Source organism: Pagrus pagrus (assembly GCF_965226575.1).
Source record: "Pagrus pagrus genome assembly, chromosome: 19".
Lineage (NCBI taxonomy): Eukaryota > Metazoa > Chordata > Actinopteri > Spariformes > Sparidae > Pagrus > Pagrus pagrus.
In genome coordinates this window covers 17557070-17576444 of record NC_140203.1, presented here as the reverse complement: position 1 = coordinate 17576444, position 19375 = coordinate 17557070, and the positions used below count along the sequence as shown (strand labels likewise).

General features: G+C 41.1%; 1 protein-coding gene across 2 annotated transcripts in view; it reads left to right on the top strand.

Annotated features, from left to right (window-relative positions):
- Positions 1–19375, top strand: part of palm2akap2 (PALM2 and AKAP2 fusion) — a 95145-nt gene that overhangs the window by 32341 nt on the left and 43429 nt on the right. For both annotated transcript variants that reach the window (XM_084383276.1, XM_084383275.1), the window contains exons 5-7: positions 16553–16667; positions 17023–17044; positions 17911–18036. In XM_084383276.1, the coding sequence (XP_084239402.1) occupies positions 16553–16667; positions 17023–17044; positions 17911–18036 (263 nt within the window). The remainder of the gene's footprint in view (positions 1–16552; positions 16668–17022; positions 17045–17910; positions 18037–19375) is intronic.

Below are 19375 nucleotides of genomic sequence, written 5' to 3'. Positions count from 1 at the left end.
CTGGCAAATGTTTAGCTGCGAAGTGAAAATGTAGATTCTCTGAGGACAGCAACAATAGTTTGCTTCCATCAGCCATATTTGAAGCATCGACCCAAAGTCCCAGTAAAGAGCTTTAATTTTGTGAGACTAACCACTGCATACTGTACAGTGGTTTAAACACACACACACACACACACACACACACACACACACACACACACACTCTGTAACTACAGAAGTATTGGATTTCAACGGGACAGTTCTGTAACCTTAGAGCAAAATCTACATTTTTCTTGTGCATCGATGTGAAAACAAACACCAACAGCAGCTGTACAATTACACATCTTCTCTAAAAACAGAAGCGACAAGAGATGACCAGGAATGAAATGAGAGAAGGATAGATGAAGAGGGGAAAATATGATGGAGATATTAAAGAAAATGAGAGCTGGAGGGCTGAAACAGGGAAACTCACAAAGCAGAGACAGAAAAACAAGTGAAAGCAGGGCGTAGATGCCAAAGGAAGAGAGTTAGATATTGAGACAGTTGAAAGACGGGAGAAAAAAAGAGAGAGTGATGTGATTCTTGGGCACTTCCTGCGTTTGTGTCTCTGGGAGGAGCTTCCTGATTCCCATCAAGCATTGCTGTTAGATAGTCACTTATTCCCCCGATGAAGGTTGGACATGAGATCACCAGTGCTATGAATAAAGCGCCTGCCAGCTCTTGCCACCGTGATGCTTTGTAAACCAAGCTGTGAGTGTTTCCATTGACAGGGTGTGAGAATTGGGCTGGGCTGCACCTTGTCTTCTCTGAGACAGGACAGGCATGTTGAGATCACGTTTATTAATTTAATCTTTTTAGATTTGTAGGAGCTGTCCCCAGTCAGTACATTAGAGAAGATTCTTTAGATTTTTCCTGAAGAGAATTAACTGTGAAAATTGTTGTGTGAACAGTGCATCATATTGGGAACAAGGGCTCTTGACAAGTAATGTCCCGTCCGTCCATTGAAATCTTCCTTTGGACACCTCCAGGACAAAATGGATTACTCAGTGTGAAACTTGTGAAAACTGTGGCACATTAAAATCTAAAAGAGACACAATAAACTCACTATCAGCCAGGGACGCACCTGATTTATTTTTATTTTTTTGCACCATGCCTGCCCTCTGGTAAACTGATAGTCTAGCTTATTAGCAAGCACTGTCTTACATAGACACAAGGCTGAACTGTATCTTATTCCTACCTCAACAATACTCCAGTTTTTATGCAAATCACCGTTTATTCATGCACAGAAAACAGAGAAGGCTGGCCCCCAAATCGCTGACTTTGCCTTAATAATGTATGTATATACAGTAGCATGGACAAGAACGCCCTTGAAAGTTCAAAAAATGCCTGGGAAATTAAAAGGAAAGGAAAAGCCTCTAAATGGGATCTTTCCCCGGTGTTTCTGGCAAAGACAAATAGAAAGAACACAGCCTACAGCAGCAGAAACTGTTGGCACAATGCAGCAAAGGGTAGAGGAAAATATGACACACACACACACACACCACTGCATTAACAAAAAAATAAAATACAAGCATTTTAAAGAATAGTGGCAGTAGTGGAGTGGAAGCAGACTTCTGTCAGTTTCGAGTAATGGGAGTAATCAGCCAACACTCAATGTTTTATTCGATGATATATAATTTGGTAGCTCTTGTATTTGAGTGAAGGAGATCAGAGCACGCTCAGAAAATGAGGCTCTGGGTCAAACTGGCATCCGTGAGTCAGGCTCCACCTCCTCATCTATCACATCTCCGCATGAAAGAGACTCTGTTAGCCGGCAGCTACTGTAGCTTATCACCAGCTCTGAAATAACATCAACATCGTACGTTGCCACGAACGCCAGGATAACACTCGCTCTGGTCTGAACAGAACAAGAGTGAATGGTCAAAGAGGGAGCGTTGTGGACCAAAAGTACAGTTGTGATTGTGAAGCCGAGTCGTGTGAATCACTTCATTCAGCAGCTGTTGAATAGACTTGTTGTCCAATTCTCTGTTTCAAAGAGGACATATTGCAGTTACTCACAAAAGCGATTAAAGCCACAAAGATAATTCTTTACTGTGCCACAGTGACATGTGTTTTTGGTCTGGTTTCACTTTATTTTCCACTGTTTAGAGTGTGGCCAAATGTGGCTTTATTTAGTTCCTCCGACAGGAAGAAGAAAACCGAGCAGTATCACAAGGATGAAGACATTCTGTATTTAAAAAACCCAGTGCCATAAGTTAAAGGCTCAGTTCGCACAACCACAGATCATCCACAATCACCCACAGTGGGTCAGAAACATCCTGAATGCCTTTTTTTCCCAGACTGCTTCTGACTAAATCTTGAAGTTTGTGACAACTTTGTGATACAACTATCCCTTGCTTTGTTTTATCTTAGTAATAGCCTTTGTCACTTTTGGTTGTGTAATGTGCATATATACCAGTAATTGTATCAGTTCTCAAAAGTACGAAGAATGATGTCTCTGCAGAACCCAAGTTAAGGACGCGATCAAATGGCTTGGCATTTTTCTTGCATGTTTGTATGTAAGGAATGCTGCAGAAGCAGCTCTCAAGCAATTACAATAGTGAACCAGGGTCTCAGATGTGCGCTGGAAATTGCTTTAAGTGGAGCTCAGCTGTCTGAGATTCAATCCTCGAGGCTTCCAGAAAACAATCTCCTCCACTGGGTGAAATAAAGTCACAGAGCTCATGTGTGGGAGTCCAAGGAGTGCCTTCAGTCACACAAACCTTAAAGTTAAAACACTTTAACCACTGAATTACCTCAAAACATTGACCTTGAACATCGATTTCAAAATGGTTAATTGCTTTAAAAACTTAAAAATTGAGTGCGATGTGACGCTGTGGTGGTGAGATTTTTCTAATTTGATTTTTTGTGTGACCGTGTACGCGCGCGCGTGTGTGTGTGTGTGTGTGTGTGTGTGTGTGTGTGTGAGTATTTCAGGCAGAGGGTGTGGCATCTATATTTACACTCTATGGGACACATCCCAGAATATCTCGTAACCCGGGCAACTGGAATCTTTCCACCACTGATAGGGACAGAGGTGAATCGTTGGGACGAATATGGACTCTGCATTATCTTTTGTGTGTGTGTGCGTGCGTGCGTGCGTGCGTGCGTGCGTGCGTGCGTGCGTGCGTGTGTGTGTGTGTGTGTGTGAGGACATTTTTGGAAAGTGAAGACATTTTGGCCGGTCCTCACTTCTTCAAAGGGCTGTCTGAGGGTTAAGGCTTGGTTTTAAGGGTAAGGTTAGAATTAGGTTTTGGTTAGGGTCAGGGTTGGGGTTGAGGTTAGGCATTTAGTTGTGATGGCTAAGGTTAAGGTAAGGGCCGAGGGAATGCATTATGTCAATGAGGGTCCTCACAAGGATAGAAGTACAAGAATGTGTGTATGTGAGAGAGAAAGAGGGTGACTAAAGCTATAATCATGAATAAACCTGGATTTCCATGAAAACTTGACCTTCCTTCACCTATAAACACTTCTCAAATAGACTACACTGTCTTGTAACCAAAAGCACAGAAGCCCAGACTTCTGTCTGTCCCACTTTAATGGCTGCTAGACTAATAACACATGCACTGTTAGACATTTTAATGACAGAAAGCAACAAAGACAAAGCGGCAGCTCTTTTATGGATGCTCGTATCGCTTCATGCACTGGAGAACACATAAACAAGAGTGGAAGAAAGAAAGAGGAGGACCAGCTGCATCTGTCTGTGGAGAACATCTCTAGTGCTACTGAGCTTCACATGCATGAACAAAAAAAGAGAAACGCACAAAGAAAGAACAAGCCACTCTTCAGATTATCCATACGATTATGCAAAGCTAATGGAAAACACATTATGAAAAACAAAACACAAAGGACAACAGCAGCGTCTTTGTGTGGTGTCGTAAGCCGTGCCTGCCTTTGACCTTAAACTGGAAATCATATAAAATGACGTGAGGAAAAAAGAGTGAACAGTACAATCTTTGTACGGGCAACTTGACACACATACCTACGGTCTTTGAGCACAGAGAAGGAAAAGAGACAGAGGCAGTCTGTGAGTGTAGTTGTAACGCAACGTGAGGAACACACAAAGCGACAGAACGATGAAGAAATAGCAGCCATTGTGTGCATGAAAAGACGCTTACTTTGCAGAGCCCGGAGAACAAACAGACAGAGGGAGACAGAATGAGAGAGTGTAGCAGCAGCAGTGGTAGCTGTACAGATATCCCTATCATTACACGGACAGGCTAAGTAAACAGAGAAAGGGACACAGCAGCAATAGGCCCTCTCACAATGTGGCACCAGCCCGACACGTACCCACACCGTGCTACTTTTGGATCATTGCTTGTTCCGTGTTGCACATGCAGATGTGGCCGTCCTTGCAGGGGTGCAGTGTGGTTTTTGTACTGCGTTTCCTGCCACAGCTACAGGACAAGTTTCCCAACTCGTTAGAGGAAACGTGCAAGAGCATTTTAGACATGCAAAATTGTATTTGAGTGAGTTAAAGTCTATTTTGCAGCATGGACAAAAAGTAGGACACTGCAGCAAGATGAGCCTGTGCATCTGCATTACTGTGTACCTGACCTCTTTATGTATAAAGTCCACAAATTTTACACATTAAAGTGTGTTTACAGCTCCTGGGGACTACTACTGCATATCTGAAAAAAGTAGTATAGCGCATTTAGTGGATCCAGAGGAAGCTGCCTTCAGTTTGATAAATTGCCTCCCAATAATGCTCCATGTTCATGTAAAAACAGAGAACACTCAAGTCTCTTCCATTTCTGTGACCTTTCCTTAAAGAAATGTGTTTCCTGTTGTTGAACACTAGGTTCTAAACAAAACTTTGTGGAAACGAGGCATGGCAAGACTAATATCTGTGTGTTCAGTTCAGTATCTAAAGCTCACTTACTAACACTGTGTATCTAATGTGTTTAAATCATATGAAAACTGACATGTAAAAACATCATGTCGCAGTTTTACAGGGCAGTATTTCCTGGACTATCTCCTTGCCGGGGCGCAGCAGCTTACCAGAGTCTCTGCTGGTTGACAATTTTCATGGCTACAGCAGCTAACTAGCTATAGCTTCAGATTTTCTAACAGACATCTCATCTAACTCTCTGCAAGGAAACAAATAAGCAGATTTTTCAAAAATGTTTAGCCATTCCTTTAAATGTATGAGTATCACATTGCTATGTTCACACAGTGATCTCTTTACTCTTTTCCTGTTTGCTATGTGTGCTAAGACTATTAGTCTTAACTTCCCAGCTGAACCCTGCTGCTGCAGTGACCTCATTTCTCTACAGAAGATCAATAAAGTCACATCTAATCTTATCTAACTATCAATCAATTACCAGTCCAGAAAACCTCCATTCTAAACTGTGCTGAAGAGGCAAATGGAGTGCGGAGGATACACGAGGTCCAGCAGGCAGTCTGGCTGCAGCAAACTAAACTTACTGCAACAAGCCCATTGAAGTGCCCTGTATGGTGTTACATAACGTTCTAAGAATATTTGTCTTTTGCCTCACAGTGGCAGTATGAGAGCACACAGTTTTTTAACTGACCAGAAAAAGTATGATGCAGTTTGTAGAGTAAACTTGCCCTAATTTCTGAATTTATCAACATTTCAGAAACTATTTGAACAACTGCAGTGAGAACAAACCGCAGACACTAAACTTGTACCTAACAAATCTGCTTCAGAGTCCAAAATAAGTCACAGAATGTGACATAGTTCAGACGGGACACCATGTTAGGATAGACTGGATTTAAGAGAACAGCACAACCATGATTCATGTTGGACATTTACTGTAGATACAATCAGATCCTACACAGCCTTTTGTGTCGTCTTATACCTAAACCAAAGTCCCAGTTTACAATAAACTTGTAATAATAACACACTACGTGTTTCAACTCTCCAAAAACCAAAATCATTTAGTCTTTGGTATCTATCTTGATGTCAAAACAGAACAGATTGTATATACAGAGGAATGAAAAGGTACTCCGTCACGGCCATTTGCTTAAACGGAAAAAAAATGTCCTGTCGTTCCTCTGGGACACTCGACTGTTTGAGATCTGGCTTTTATCCTTTTACACCCTAATTTTATTTTTTATCAGCGCATTAAACTGTTGCTCTCATTTAAAGTCAGATCAAATGAGGAAGTCAACTAAATAAAAAAAAAACTGTAAATTCCTGGGGTGGACAAACAAGTGCTTTTTACTAACAGAGCCTGTTTTGAAGCTAAATGCTTCTTTTTTTATGTTAAAGCAACATGTCATGATTGTAACATTGTAGCTTACAGATGCAGTTGTATAGTATATATTTAAAAGTGCAATATGTAAGAAATTTAGTTTTAAGTATTTAAAAATTTACTGAGATTTTCAACACATTTAGACATTATGTGAACGTCTATGTATTGTCTTTGCAGAGATATCTATTAAAGCAAGCAAACCAGCTAGCCCCTAGCTACTTTGTACCTCAAGAGGTGGTAGTAAACAACAACAACAACACTCCCCCTGGTACTTCAAGCTCCCAGTCCTGGCAAAGTCAGCTAATACGGCCACTAGCTGCACGGTGAATTGAGCTAACGACAGCTACAGTAAGCAACAGTTAGCGGTTACTCTGGCAACATGCTGCCCCCTATTTGTCTGAATAATGCACCTTTAATTGCACGATTAATTGATTTTGATAATTGATTAATGAGTTGAGTTATTGATTCGAGCAACACTTTCTGTTTCCAGCATCTCCAATCTTAGAATTTTCTGCTTTTTACGTGTTTCATAAGGTTGTAAACTGAATATCTTTGGGGTTAGACAAAGTAAGGCATTTTCAAGTGATTGAGCAAAAAACGAATAGAAAAAGTTATCAAAAAGATAATCATTGAGAAATCACAACTATGTACATAACCCAATTTTTAAAGATCACACAGCCTCATAAGCTCCCGGCTTCTTTGACCACTAATATCATTTTAAAATGATTCATCTTTTAAAGACTTATGCTGATTTCATCAGAGTCTCATGGCCTCAGAACTGTCAATGTTATGAAGTAAGGCCTTTTAGTTTAACACAACAGTGCTGAGACTCAAAGACAGCTCTGTCAGGCTGACCTGTCACTCAGATATTGAGATATTATTATTCAAACCCACTGAATGTGTTATTAACACCTTCCCAGATCTGTTCACTGTAAGGAACTGACAGAAAACACAAGCACTGTCAGATATTATGATAGATAAGGTGCTACCTTAGCTGCAAGGGTGCAAATAATAACAGAGGTGAAACATCACAGGGTGCTACAGTAAGTCCTGACATTTACTTAAGTACTGTTTATATTTAACTTGTACTACTACTTCTGATGAATCTTTGTGGTTGTATAGTATATTTAGTATCCATTCTGCCAGCTCTGTCATGCTGATGGCAGCAGAACCTCTAATTTGCCTTTCTATTCCCTTTAAACTTTACACAATGGTACAGATAAGGACTCGGACAGAGATAGCAAGAGACATACACTCACTGGCCACTTTATTAGGTACACCTGTCCAACTGCTCGTTAACGCAAATTTCTAATCAGCCAATCACATGGCAGCAACTCAATGCATTTAGGCATGTAGATATGGTCAAGACGATCTGCTGCAGTTCAAACCGAGCATCAGAATGGGAAAGAAAGGTGATTTAAGTGACTTTGAACGTGGCATGGTTGTTGGTGCCAGACGGGCTGGTCTGAGTATTTCAGAAACTGCTGATCTACTGGGATTTTCACGCACAACCATCTCTAGGGTTTACAGAGAATGGTCCGAAAAAGAGAAAATATCCAGTGAGCGGCAGTTCTGTGGGCGCAAATTCCTTGTTGATGCCAGAGGTCAGAGGAGAGTGGCCAGACTGGTTCGAGCTGATAGAAAGGCAACAGTAACTCAAATAACCACTTGTTACAACCGAGGTATGCAGAAGAGCATCTCTGAACGCACAACACGTCAAACCTTGAGGCGGATGGGCTACAGCAGCAGAAGACCACACCGGGTGCCACTCCTGTCAGCTAAGAAAAGGAAACTGAGGCCACAATTCGCACAGGCTCAGCAAAATTGGACAATAGAAGATTGGAAAAATGTTGCCTGGTCTGATGAGTCTCGATTTCTGCTGCGACATTCGGACGGTAGGGTCAGAATTTGGCGTCAACAACATGAAAGCATGGATCCATCCTGCCTTGTATCAACGGTTCAGGCTGGTGGTGGTGGTGTAATGGTGTGGGGGATATTTTCTTGGCACACTTTGGGCCCATTAGTACCCATTGAGCATCGTGTCAACGCCACAGCCTACCTGAGTATTGTTGCTGACCATGTCCATCCCTTTATGACCACAGTGTACCCATCTTCTGATGGCTACCTCTAGCAGGATAACGAGCCATGTCATAAAGCGCGAATCATCTCAGACTGGTTTCTTGAACATGACAATGAGTTCACTGTACTCAAATGGCCTCCACAGTCACCAGATCTCAATCCAATAGAGCACCTTTGGGATGTGGTGGAACGGGAGATTCGCATCATGGATGTGCAGCCGACAAATCTGCAGCAACTGCGTGATGCTATCATGTCAATATGGACCAAACTCTCTGAGGAATGTTTCCAGTACCTTGCTGAATCTATGCCACGAAGGATTAAAGCAGTTCTGAAGGCAAAAGGGGGTCCAACCCGGTACTAGCAAGGTGTACCTAATAAAGTGGCCGGTGAGTGTATAATGTCTTTATGTTGAGTGTGAATTTCAGCCAGAGACAGTAAATCATGACAAAAGCAGAAACAACAAAGAGCTCCAGATCTGTTTTTGTGCCAAGTCTCAATCAACTTCCTCTTTGTGATCTGGAAGACAGATCAACACTCGGGACAGAAACAGGAAGAAGCAGACTTCTGTCTGACAGCATTAAATCTTTACCAGCATCGGTGTGCCTGAGTGTCTCAGAGGACAGAGTGCAGACACATGATACAGCTTTGATCCGTGACTTTGGCAGGTTGTGTATGTAGTAACACGGTGTTGTGAAATATTTTGTTTAGCATGAGTAAGCTAGCCCCCAAAGGCTGTAGGCAAGTAATGGAGTGATTCAGTGTTGGCCTTTTTCATTTGGCTTGACTGTGGTTCATTGAGCTGAGCTGTGTGTATTGATTGTGAATGTGGTTGCGGTTGAATTTGGAGGCCACTGATGAAAACCTTCACAAAGCAACACTGCTTTTCATTAGAGCCATTAATGCAATCACATCTGTTGAAGCTGTGATCGGAGAACTACTGAAAAATGAACCAGATCGTATTAATAGCTAACATATATATATTTAATAAATGGTTTATAGTACATTATATTGTAGGTTTATGTCACCAATCAGAACATCTCCTATGAAGACATATTTTCTAAAATTTTGTTTTGATATCTTTTGTCATTCATTATCTATTTATACACCAGCCTTCACTTGTGGGTACAAACTGAAGGAGTTGTAGCCAAATACATAAATTAACAACTATATCTGTTTACAACTAAATTCTAGTGTGCTGTGACCATTCATTAAATGTTTATATGCTGCTTATAAATGCTAATCAGCTTACAGACTACATTTCTTTTTCTCTTGAATGACATTTTAAGCTGAAGTTGAAGGTGACAGGAAAAATGAGCAGAGAGTCAAAATTGAACAGCCCTATCCACCTATTCCAGACCTCCATTATACCTTGGATGAATTATGGAAGTATCAGCCATAATTGTTTCCCCACTTGCGTCCCCAGGAAACTCATAGATATAAATTTAAAGTTAAAGGTGCAATACGTAACAGTTGATCACCAGTTGAATTAATTCTCCCAACAAATAGGGACAGCATATCACTAGAATAACTGCTTACTGCTGCTAAATGTATTCTGTGTAATCAACCATGACAATTGGCTACTGTTAGCTTGTTAGCCCAGTTAGCTGTGCAGCCAGCCGGACTACCAGGGGAATGTTGGCATTGAAACCAGTAACACAGGAGCTTTGGACTGCTGGGAGAAAGAGGTTTTCAGGCCCGAGGCTAGCTGGTTAGCATGCTAACTTAAGTAGATATCTCTGCAACACAATACATACATAATGTCAAAACTGTTGTTTCTTCACTGTTGACAATTTGAGTTAATTTTTTGAATGTTATAAGCTAAAATTGTTACATATTGCCCCTTTAAGTTATGTCTCTTCATGGGTTGCTTGAGTAAAATGTGGCCCTGTGGCTCCACCTACTGAGGCCTACCTCAGCCAATACAATTTTTTCATCCTCTGCACCGCTCTGCATCTTAGAAAGTGTCCAAGAAAAAACTCCAGGAGAAGAACTGTACCTAGAAAGCAAGTGTACAACGGTCCCACACGGCCCACATGCAGCATCATTTATAAATACACAACGTGGTTACACTTCCTCTCTTCCACCCTCAGTCTGTCATTGCTTTTGTCAGTCTATGTATCTCTGACAGCCCCAACACACACACACACAGACACACACACACACATCGACCAAACATAAAACCAGATGTCTGCTCTTCCTCCTCCTGTATGATGTGGAAAGCAGTTGCTGCCCACCCAGGCGTATCCATGGCAACTGGCCTGCGGTTGGTTGACGGGGTGGGACGGTGACATCACTGGCCCTTTTCAGGATCGCCACAGAGATAGCAACACCGCCAGACACAGAAGTATAAAGAGAGGACGAAGAGGAAGTAGGGGGGAGGGAGAAGAGGCAGTGCAAGGTCGCGACCTCATCTGCCTCATGCGCACACACATGTGCATAAATCACATATTCCAATCTGCAACATCCAGTCTGAAAGTAAACATTTTAGATTAACTGGGTTTTATATGCATACCTAGCTACATAGTGTTTAATTATGTAACAATGCACTTAATGCATGCTTTATAAGGACCCTGGACTGTATGACGATGAAGAAGGAAGAGACACAGGAGTAACATCTGGTCGGATGGTTAATGAAAAGGTTAAGTCTTCATCATCAGTCAAGAGTATAAATAAAATTGATTTGATTTGATTGGTCAAGAGTAGTTAAACATCCAGTATCATTTTATTTTAGGGAAAGGTGGGAAATACCACAGGACTTGATTGTCAGAAGGGTCCATCATGGTGTTTCTTCTCCTTCTGTGCTCACAGTTTTGGTCATTTCTGTGGTTTGATCACTGGAGGGCGCCAGACACAAGTTTGGCCAGTGTGTTCCTGTTTGCTCTGCACATAATCTCAGGACCATTCAAGCTGACTGACGCATTCAAAGACACAGTCATCTCACCCAGTCTGATGGGCCTAGCGGAAATGTTACTTTTGAGAATTTTCATTAAGAGGTGAATAATTTTGAGGTTGTAGTTTGCTGTTGTGTTTTAGTAGATTGTATTGTGATGTTCAATTATACTTCCCTCCTTTTATACTCGCCTAGGTCAGACCTTCCCTCCCACCCTTCTCTATATCGACTTCTTACCTACCCTTCTTACCTACGGTCTACTATTTTTTACAGTGGATAAACTAATTAGGTGCCACAGACACAGTATGAGTCCCTACAGGATTATAAAGGTGATATTAGAGCAGTTTTTCATTTGAGGTGACAGGTTGTACTTACAAAGAAGGGTTATGATTATATTAGAAAGGATTTAGACAATTTATTTTAGTGTCAAAAGCAGCTTAAAGCATGTATGCTACTCACAGTGAATATTTTTAGCATTTGTCTTGTTGGATGCTCCTCAGGCTATAATACAGTTCCTGAAGTCTGCGTCCTCCTCCGGCCGCAAATCTTGTTTCTTGCCCATTTTGGCAAGACCTCGTGCAGCTTACAGGAAGCAGAAGTAAAAGCCATTTCCCGCCAGAAAGGGAAAAAAGGAAATGAGATAGAGAGGAGCTGGGAAGAGAAGCCACACGAGAGGCAACGGGGTACAGACAGCTGCTACAGAAAGGAAAGACAATGGTGAGGGGCTGAACAAGACAGGAAATTTTCATTCGCCAACCAAATATACATGGTAACTGACAAACACTGCACATTTTCTGTGTTAGAGGTCCAAAACAGCATCTGTAGGTCTTTGTGACTCGTGTTCATGTACTGGTTACTAATCACAAACTTCTTACACTTTCAAATCCCACGTTTAACTACGCACATCTCTGAGCTAGCAAACTGACAGGAGGCTAACTTGGACACTAACGGGAGAGTAAGTTCCGTTTATTCAAAAGAAATGTCTGTACCATTGACTCCTGTTTTGTAACTGTATGCAAACCATTTGTCTTCTGTGGGAGAGTTTTTACTACGACAGTGAAATGATGTTGACGATACAGCATAGCTAATAGCCTAGCTAAGCTACAGTAGGCCTAGCTTCTTCCACTTTCTCCTCCAGCTGTTAGTTTCCCCAAAGGTCAGCATTGTCAAAACAACTTGATATTGTTCAAATTTGTGTGTTAAAGTTCACCAAAGTTGAACATGACATGAAAGATTCAGGCAGTGCTTGTTAGCCTGTTAGCACGTAGATACTATTTATCGCTGCCAGCAGGATTTGACCGGACAATTTTTAGTCAGTGTCAATATTTTTTTTTTACATAAGTTTTAAGACTTTAATCATCCCCAGTTCATTTCTTGTTCCTGCTAACATAATGATAAAGCATGTATTTGGTAGATTTTTTATCTATTTTTACTTGAAGATTAGTCTAATTAGCATCATCGACAGAAATAATGACGGTAAGTAAAGCAAGACAGTTATCAGCTTTATGTCAACAACTTAATATTTTGGAAGGATAAACAAGCACACATGTATTTTGCTTCCACTGAAACCTTCAGCACATCCTGCTAGCATGCACTAACCCGAAAACAAAGTTTGATAGGCCTATATTTAGAGGTCTAGGTATAGCAAGTAGTCTACTTACATAAACTGATTACACATTGTGGTGCAGTCCTTGCAACTCCAATCCAAGGTTGGGTGATTGTTTCTCATACCAGCAAGGCTAGAGATAAATATAGGATGCACAGTCCAGCATTACTGTGTTTATAAATAACCACCATCTCACTGCTGTTGAGACTCCTAGACCAAGAAACACACACAGATATAAAGTCGGAGAAAATGCTGAAAAGCTACTTCAGAAAGGGTAAGAGTGATGAAAGTGTAGTATCATAGTAAGTATAGACAAAGTGAACAAATCAAGTTTCAGTCCAACCTGAGCCTGACATGCTGTATCATAATGAACAATACATTCTGATTCTCTTCAGTATTGACAGTGGTGTTAAAATAGCCCTTGTGCATGCTGCTATGTTTTGTTACATTCTTACTGTAGCAAGAAATAATACTCTGCTGTTTTCACTGTGGTGATTATCTTGATCCAAACAATGGCAAGGACACAGTTACAAGAAGCCAATTCAATGATGAGAAAGTGGTCATGTGCATTGTTCAGTCTTCAGATCCCATCCAAAGTAGTGCGTGATTACATTCAGCAAAGATAAACAACAGATTTGTGTGACAGACGCAGCCAATAAAAGCTTTGCTTCTTACTGCAGAATAGCTCGACTGCAGCTCTAACCCAACACACCACAGCTTCGGGAGCGTGTGCTGACTGCTCTGCTGTTCTCTATTGTCTCCAATGCAAAAGAGATGTTGATCTCAATGCGATTACCTGATTAAATAAAGATTGTATATACAGTGATGTGTGCATGTAATGTACCATTTGGCTAATGTTATTGAGCGTATACATGTATCCGTGAAAAAGGGTACTTGGTGCACACAGTTATCAAAGCTTTGAAAACAATTGTTTGTGGCGCCCAGAGTTGTAGTCAGGACCACCGAAACCAAGGCCAAGTCATCAAGACTTTGAGGGTTTGAAACCAATTCAACAAAAAACACCAGAGTATTTCAAGGCTCAGACAGGACTAAGAGTTTGAGGTGTTGAGACCAAGTGAAGCCAAGGCCCTGACCAGATCTGAAAGATCCACATTTGCATAAGGAAATGAAAATGAAATGAAACACAAATAAAGATTCCTCATTATTCCGCTTTTTTATTGAAATATTCTGTATATATGTGTGTATGGTGCCACAGCACAGTTGGGGTAGCAGTATCACATCCAAATATCACACCATTGAAGCTGAACTTGAGTAGAAACTGGCAGAAGGTGAAGTGATGAGTGTGGACTATGGGGATTTGTTTAGTTAGGCCTCAGTGATCAGAGCCAAGGCACCAGGTTTTCTGGCAAACATCAAAGACACCATTCTTGATTTTGTTAGTGCCAGCTAATCCAAAAATATCCTCCATGGTAAATGTTGATATTCTAAAAACTCAACACAGTTCAGACCTATTCTCACTTAAAACCTGTGCCCTTGTGATTCTCTAAGCTTCAGATAAAACGTCTGTAAACAATGCGGTCAGGACAGTGTGTACTAGTGTTTGTACACGGTCACTGATGCTGATATGATGAGGGAGCCCTATTGACGCTGGAATATTGTGGGAAGACCGACTGTCGATGGCATTGTTATGAACCTTAATATCTCTTTTACACGCACACGCTTGCACACACTGACGCACAAATTCCTTGTGTCCCAGAGGAGTGTACATTGAAGTGCTCTGAGTTCAGTGAGGAAGCAGCCCCGGTCCTCCTCCCTGACCGCTTCCTAGTATTGTTGCGACATCCATCTCTTAAATGTCCATGTGTGGGTATATATGTGTGTGTGTGTGTGTGTGTGTGTGTGCGCGTACATGGGTCTATTTAAGGTGCAAATTTGGGAATGATAGTGATGCCTAGAGATTGGCATCATCAGTAAAAATGACAGAACTGGTTGTATGGACGTTCCTGAGGCTCTTTTGTTAGCAATGTGCATCCAATTGCAAAACTTCTTGTGTAGAGTTTTTGTAGAGAATACGAAATGTTTGTTGACAGACCAAGGTTCTCAATCTGTCCTACTGACGACTGAAGTCAATGTTATTTTCTTTTAACCATGACAGTGATCTTTTCATAACTTTATTCAATTTGTTCTTTGGTTGCCTGAACTTAACCAGACCTGAATTACCAGGGCAGTTAATCTATAATATATATATAAATATTTAAAAACAGTAATATGGGTGGTTTTGGAGGGCAATGACAAACATAAGGACTGTATCTCATAGGGGTGCAAAAATCGTACTGACTACTTGAAATCCGGACTAGGTGATTATGTACACTCTAAATGATAAGACACTGATACCCACGCCTCCTGCAAATAGGATTAGCGGCGCAGCATATACTATATGGATCATGTCATTCTTCAGCCTCGGTGTCAGAATAATCTCAAGCAACAACTCAATCAGGATAAACTGCACCATTACAATGTTAAACTACAGGATTACTGAGTTTTATGGCATATTTCTTCTGTTTTTAATAAACAGTAAGGCTACTTCAGCAATCTAATCACCAAAAGCATTGATAATTAAATGCATTAAATGCCACTTAAACCATGGTGCCCACTTGACTAATAGATTACAACCTGCTGATGGAGGATGTACAGATTTGTCCACCAGGCAAAGCTCTCGGCCAGATGTCTGCACATTTCTTACTGATCCCCTGCCTCTGTCTGGTCATTTCATGTATTTCACGCATCTGGATTATATCCAGATCAGAATTATACACTTCAAAACGCTGATGGTGTAAATTCATCCAGGAGACACTGAGAACAGACTGGAAACTGACGGCCTGAAGCAGGTGGTCTGAGGTGCATTTTAACCAGATGTTCTACTGTACAGTGCAGTTTAAATGCATATCTCTCTGCAAGCCACATGCTAAAGAAGAAATATGTATTGTTGGACATCAATGAAATACATTTGTATTTTTACTTAAACGAAATAGCAAATGGTTTTCAAACCAGCTGACCGTACAGGAGATGTGTCTAACACATAGAGTACATAAGATGTGATTAAATCTTATTTGGAGGCAAACCTGGTATCTGACTAAATATTTTTTGGCCTTTTCCCAAATAATCAATATTTTTATATTATATGTCCCATATTGTAGAAAGTGAGATTTATTTTATGATTACAAAGCAGTTCTAGGTGCCGTATAAATACTGTAAAACTATCAAAATGCTCAATTAAATAATCTACAGAAAAATGAACACAGCCCATATTCACAAACTGTGTATTTCAATGAGCTGCCAGGACTTGTGTAAAGTAGTGATTTCACATCTTTACCGTCTCTGCCCTCAGCAATGATCTCAGCATGGCAAAAACACCGGAAGAGATGATGCAAAACACTGTGGGTGGTGCCTGTTCAGGCTTGTGAGAGCTGACCAATCAGAGCAGACTGGACTTCTGGGGAGGGGTACCTTAAAGAGGCATGAGCTAAAACAGAACGCTGAGGCAGAGGGTGAATGGAAGTGCTGCAGCTACGGACAGTATGAGAAAAATAATAACATTAAGAGCATGTAAACATTTTGTAGTAGTCACCCAAAATAAAAGATGTGAACCTGAAAATGAACATAATATCTTTAACTTTCAAGCTGTGTTGTCCTGCACTTTATTCTGATCAGGGCAACCTATTGCTTGACTCTTGGGATATCATAACAGAAAATGTTTTCCTGTGTTTCTTGTGTTCGCAGGCTGGAGTCTGAAATCGGTGCACTTGAGAGTGAAGAGTCCCAGATATCAGCCAAAGAGCAGGTTCTACGGGAACGTCTGAAAGAGACGGAGCGCTCAATAGAAGACCTGCAGAAGGTAAGAGAACATGATCTGTGTCTGAGCTGTTGAGGTGCTTCAAGAGCTACACATTGTTGGCTTTAAATGCACTTACTCATTTTCTTAAACATAACTGGTCATGTTTCAAATAGTGTCAGGATGCAGCATCAATTCTAGCATTGCTTGAAAAAGAAGTGGTAAAGACAGGAAAAGAGACAAATGAATGCTGTTTTCCAAGAAACAAGCTCTCATATATTATCTCATTATTAAATACATTCCATACCAAGTAATAGTTTTGAATAGTATAAAGCATTCAATCATGATTATTATATAAAAACTGCACAGAAATCACTCTTCTATGACTCATTTGGATTTCCTGCTGTCTCTCTTTCAGAGTCTGATGACCCAGGATGGAGGTATGAGCGACCGACACACAGACAGACTGACTGAAAATGCACAAACCTCATTGGGATGGTGTCCTCCCCTGAGTTATTGTTGTTTCCTAGCAGTGGGGTCCCTCGCTTTCTATTTCTGTGTGTGTTTGTGTGTGTGTGTGTGTGTGTGTGTGTGTGTGGATAATAGTCTCGCTGAGGCAGGGGAGATGCAGGCCAGAGCACGCTCTTGAACCCCCCCCGGACTCACACGTAGACATATGTACACCTGCACACAAACACACACACACGCGCAGTGAAACACACACATACACACACAGAACCCGGCTCAGCGAGACTATTGAAGCTCACACACACACAAGGCCATGACTCTGCAGCCTGCAGTCGCTGGCTTTATCCCCCCTATTCACCAGCAAGCCCCGTAAGCCCCTGAAGCTTTGTTTCTGCCATCACACACACATATACATACACACACACACACACACACAAGCAGAAACAAATACACGAACACACACACGCACACACTTCTGCTGCATAAGCACTGAACCTCTGGGGTGCTAGAGTTGGTGTGTACACTGAAACAGAGGTAGATGGAGTGTGTTTGTTTCTGTGTGTGCGTGTTTATGAGTGTGTGCGCGTGTGTGTGTAGTAGGGGCGGGCAGGGTCACTCAGGGGTGTGGTTAATATCTCTACTGGGGGGCTGGGCCGTAAGTGTGTGTGTGTTTTTGTGTTAGGGTGTGGTTACACACCACCGAGGTGTGTATATGTGTGTGTGTGTGTGTGTTTATCAGCGTGCGCCTATTGTAGGTGTGTGTTTGCAGCTCTCCCTCACGGCCTCTAACGTCCCCCTGAACATGTGTCATTTCCCCTCTTGTGCTCCTGCTCACTAGATGCCACCGGCTGCATGTCCGCCCCTCTCTCGGACTGCACAGACCCTGATCCCGACCACCTCGTCCTGGCTACGCAGCCGCGGACCGGCCCACCTGCCTCTGGAGAGAACGCCATACCAAGACCTGGTAAGACAGATGGAGGAGAGGAGGGTGAGGGAGGGGAGAGAAGAGAGAGAGGGAGGGGGGGAGTGAGGAAGAGAGGACGTGAAGGTTTTGGGTCGCAGCCAAGTTGGATTACCAGGACAAACTCACGCGCACATGGAGGGTGGACAGGCGCACATACGCACACGTTTGCATAAAAACAGTCAAATCTCTTATGGACTTCAACAGTTTAACATCCAAGTGGGCTGAGAAAAATCTTTGACAGTGATAAATTCATAATTACATACACTTGAACACATATACTGAAAGCACATGGACATCAGGCACTGGATCAATATTTGAATTGACTTTGGAGAATTAGTGCTGTCTCCAAATTCATGTTAGGCCCACTATTTACTTTTGACATGACTACAATCCAGACTGTCTATTTATAAATGAGCAAAATTAACAAAATACAAAAACAAAAAAAAACTACATTTACTAGTATTATGGTCAATATTGTAATTAGTATTAATAGATATTAGGATCACTTTCAGTTAAAGTTTCAATATAAATAATTTCTTATCAGTGAGCAACATTGAAATCACATTAGTATTAGCATTACCTTCAGTCTCCCTGATACTATCACTATATTTTTTTGTTTTAGTTTTAGTTTTAGTTCTTTGTATTTTCAGCACTTGTATTAGTTATTGTGTAGTGGTACTACTTCGCTGAATTACAGCACTAGATCTACAGTTATTAGCTTTAGTTTTGGTACTAGTAGGTTTAGGATTAGTAGTAGTTTTAGTCTTTTCTCCTAGTAATATCAATACAGTTTCTATACTTAAAGAAAAAAAACAAAAGTTTCAGTAGTAAAGTTAAGTTCTTTATTGGGAATGTTTCATTGTATTTGGTGCTGCTGACTTTGCAGTGGGGAAAAGCTCTACAAAATAAAAGCTCAGCTTTTGTGTCAGCAAGATAAAGTAAGACAGTAGTGCTTATGGCTTATCTGCAGGAAGAGAAAGCTTTATACCAAAAGACACAAACTAAACCTTTAGAATGATCATTATTGTTATATTCTATTTATTATTCTATCTATACTATCTATTTGTGTTCTAGAAAATTACTGAAAACTGAAATATTTTGTTGCAGAAGCAAATGTGTATACAATCACTGCATGGATCCTTGTCAGGATTTACTGTGTGGACCACTGGTGATGTCGATGCATATTTTTATAATATTTCCCAAATAAGTGGGAAGGCAGTGAATAAAAAATAGTTGTAACTAATATAACTTGCTAAATAACGGACTACGCTAGGGTTACACTAACAATTTGTGTTTGTGTTTAAAGGCCTTGAGGAGTACTACTGGATATGTGAGAAAA